The sequence below is a fragment of the Tasmannia lanceolata genome, unplaced genomic scaffold (assembly GCF_043159265.1).
Source record: "Tasmannia lanceolata isolate RefF3 unplaced genomic scaffold, GAP_Taslan_0.1 ptg000006l, whole genome shotgun sequence".
NCBI lineage: Eukaryota > Viridiplantae > Streptophyta > Magnoliopsida > Canellales > Winteraceae > Tasmannia > Tasmannia lanceolata.
The window spans coordinates 35,784,017-35,787,884 of record NW_027518683.1 but is presented as its reverse complement, the minus strand read 5'-3'; the positions used below and the strand labels follow the sequence as shown (position 1 = coordinate 35,787,884).

General features: G+C 36.5%; 1 protein-coding gene across 1 annotated transcript; it reads right to left on the bottom strand.

Annotated features, from left to right (window-relative positions):
• Positions 1-201: 201 nt before the first annotated feature.
• Positions 202-636, bottom strand: LOC143878955 (uncharacterized). The gene has a single exon (XM_077381168.1). It carries the CDS (start codon positions 634-636, stop codon positions 202-204), a length of 435 nt encoding a protein of 144 aa, XP_077237283.1.
• Between the last annotated feature and the right edge of the window lie 3,232 nt (positions 637-3,868).

Below are 3,868 nucleotides of genomic sequence, written 5' to 3'. Positions count from 1 at the left end.
CCAATTTTACCACGTGTACTCTAAACTTCTTCTTCCCATATTTCTTCTTGTTCTTGAGAAGAGGGCATTCCGACTTTATGTGTTCGAGTTTCCCACATTCATAGCATCTTATTGGGTCCTCCTTCTTCTTTTCTTCCTTTCTCTTTTCTTCCTTTTTTCTTCCACATCTTCTTAAACTTCTTGAAAGCTTCCAATTCATCGCTATCGGAACTTGAGGAAGAAGATGATGATTTGGCGGTGAATGCAATGGATTTTCCTGTCTTTCTCCTTGAGTTTTGAAGCCTCGGGTTGTTGGTTTTTCCTTCTCTTCATCTTCATTTCATGTGTAATGAGGGATCCAACTAACTCATCTAACTTCACATTGTCAAGATTTTTAGATTCTTCGATCACCGTGACCTTGGAGTCCCAACTAAATGGAAGACACCGGAGAAGCCTCGTCACCAATTCCAAATTTGCATAGGTTTTACCTAAACCTTCAAGCTCATTAACATTATTAGTAAAACGATACATTTCAGAAATTGATTCATTTTCGTTCATTTTAAAAGCTTCTAGATCACTAACAAGAAGACTAACTTTAGACTTTTTGACTTGTGAAGTCCCCTCATGAGTGGTTTCAAGGATTGTCCATATAATCATAGTCGTTTTACAAGTACACACCCAATTGAATTCGTCAAGAGATAGAGCACAAAAGATTGTGTTCACTCTTTTAGCATTCAATGCGGCTCTCTTCTTTTAAGCGGCCGACCACTCACTTCTATCACTTGTGTGAGGAATGCATCCATCTTCAATTAACTCCCACACTTCAAAATCTAAAGATTGTAAAAAGAAATCCATTCGGGTTTTCCAATACCTGTAATTTGAACCATTAAAGTATGGGGGTCTAGAAACGGATTGTCCTTTAACATATCCGGATGGGGTTGCCATTATCTATTTCTCTTCTATTTTTGAAATTTTTTCAAAAATCTATATAAGAGCCTTGTGCTTTGATACCAAGTGAAATCTCAGGGTAGATGGCAACCCAAGAGGGGGGTGAATTGAGTTTTAAAAACTTTGCCAAAAATATTGCGGAAATAAAAAACTAAATGGCAAATAAAAACTTTAAACACAAATGAAAATAAACCACAAATGCACAATCACAAAATAAAGCGAGTGAGAGAAATAGAGAGGTGCACCTGAGATTTATAATGGTTCGGTCACTCAAGGACCTACTCCACTCCACCAAGACCTCTTGGTGATTTCACTATGGATTCCCTTAATGGCGAGGAATCAACCCAATTACAAAGGTCCGGCTCTGCCTCGCAAGACTCGCCACGAACCGGATAAAGCTCCGCGTCTACAACACTTGCTCTTGAGATGGCGACGCGTCTCTTCTCACTCGCCAAAATACAATGTTCTTCAAAGAAAGAAAACTAAAAATCCCTTTACAAGGGTTACAAAGGATGGATAAGATGTACAAATATAAGCCTAATCCACTTCCTTGTGTAGAGATGAGAGAGGCACTAAATCACTTTGTTTTGATCTTTTAGAATGTTCAAAATAATGTTCAAAGATGGTTTAGAAATTTTTAGATAGTGTATATATATCCCATTTCAAAATATAACCGTTTGGGGGTAAAACTGTAAAAAACAGAGTTGAAAAAGTCAACAAGAAAAAGCCCCAATGGCTCTTTTGCCAAGCCGCAGCGGTCGACCGGGCCACATCGGTCGCCCGCCCTTATCGGGCGCCTTTTTTAGTTTCAAATTCTCTATCGTCGCGGTCAACCGACCTAATGGCGGTCGTCCGGCCAAGACTACCTGTTTGCTCAAAAAATTCGGCTCAAAACATTTACGCGATCGACCGACCCTTGGCTGTCGTCCGCCCCAACCACGCTAGATTGTTTCTGTATGAAACAACAACACATCCGCGGTCGCCAGGGACTACCCCGGTCGACCGGCCTGATTAGTTTCAAGATGCCTGGAATTCTAGGTTCCATCTCGCGGTCGCCCTGCATAGCCAGGTCGACCGGCCCTATATGAAATTCCTTTTTTACTTTAAAAACTTAGGGGCTTTTGGGCCATGGTCTTAGGGATTTATTCCTACATTTTTAAATACATTTTCAAACACATTTAAACCTATGATTAGTGCCTTTGACATCTTTAAAAACAAGGAGAGGAGTACAAACTCTATTAACTTGAAAAGCACTACAATCTACTCTTGAACATCAAGGCTTCAAGTCCACCATGCTTCTTGGATCACCCTAGCTTTGGCACACCAAATGCATTCTAATTTAGCTTCAATGCCTTGATCCAAGCTTCCCTGATTGCACAATAAAGAGTACAGCTTAGACATTCAAAATCACATTACTTATATAAAATCACTTGTGTATGGAATCAACAAAACAAGAAGGTAATGCTAAGGTTGGAAGCATTGGGCTTACAAAAAACTTTCTATTTTTTCAATTTACATCCTTGATCAACTAAATCTAAGATTCAATACCATCTAATCCTCATTTCAAAACTTGGCTAAAAGCTCCTTGACATCATCTTTAGGGTGTCCAAGGTCTAAAAGAATGATGTTTTATAAAATTTCTAAAATAAGAAACTTTCAATTTTTCAATCTCCATCCTTAATCAACTAAATCTAAGATTCAATAGCGTCTAATCCTAATCTCAAAACTAACCAAAAAACTCATTGACACCATCTATAGGGTTTCCTATATCTAAAAGATGGATGTTTTATAAAGTTTCTAAAATAAGAAACTTTCGATTTTTTCAATCTCCTTCCTCCATCAACTAAATCTAATATTCAGTACCCTCTCATTCTCATCCCAAAACTTGGCTAAAAGCCCGTTGAAAACAACTCTAAGGTTTCCTATGTCTAAAAGATTGATGTTTTATAAAGTTTCTGAAATAAGAACATTTCTATTTTTTCAATCTCTATACATCATCAACTAAATCTAAGGTTCAATACCATCTCATCCTAATCTCAAAACTTGGCTAAAAGCCCCTTGACACCATGTATAAGGTTTTCTATGTCTAAAAGACGAATGTTTTATAAAGTTTCTAAAATAAAAAACTTTCTATTTTTTCAATCTCCATCATTCATCAACTAAATGTAAGATTCAAAACCATCTCATCATAATCCCAAACTTTGGCCAGAAGCTCATTGACACCATCTCTAGGGTATCCTATATCTAAAAGATGGATTGTTTATAAAGTTTCTAAAATCTGAAACTTTATGTTTTTCCAATCTCCATCCTTCACCAACTAAATCTAAGTCAATACCCTCTCATTCTAATCGCAAAAGTTCGCTATAAGCACTTTGATATCATCTTTAGGGTTTCCAATACAATCTAATTCTCATCACAAAACTTGGCTAAATGCTCCTTAAAACCATCTCTAGAGTTTCCTAAATCTAAAAGATGGGTGTTATATTTTTTCAATCTCCATCCTTCATCAACTAAATCTAAGCTTCAATACCATCTCATCATCATCCCAAAACTTGGCTAAAAGCTCACTGACACCATCACTAAGGTCCCGTATGTCTAAAAGATGGATGTTTTATAAAGTTTCTAAAATAAGAAACTTTTTATTTTTTTAATCTCCATCCTTCATCAACTAAATCTAAGATTCAATATCATCTCATCATCCTCCCAAAACTTGGCTAAAAGCTCATTGACACCATGTCTAACAGATGAATGTTTTATAAAGTTTCTAACATAAGAAACTTTCTAGTTTTTCAACCTCCATCGTTTATCAACTAAATCTAAGATTCAATATCATCTCATCCTAATCTCAAAACTTGGGTAAAAGCTCATTGACATAATCTCTAGGGTTTCCTATGTCTAAAAGATTGATGTTTTATAAAATATCTAAAATAAGAAACTTTCT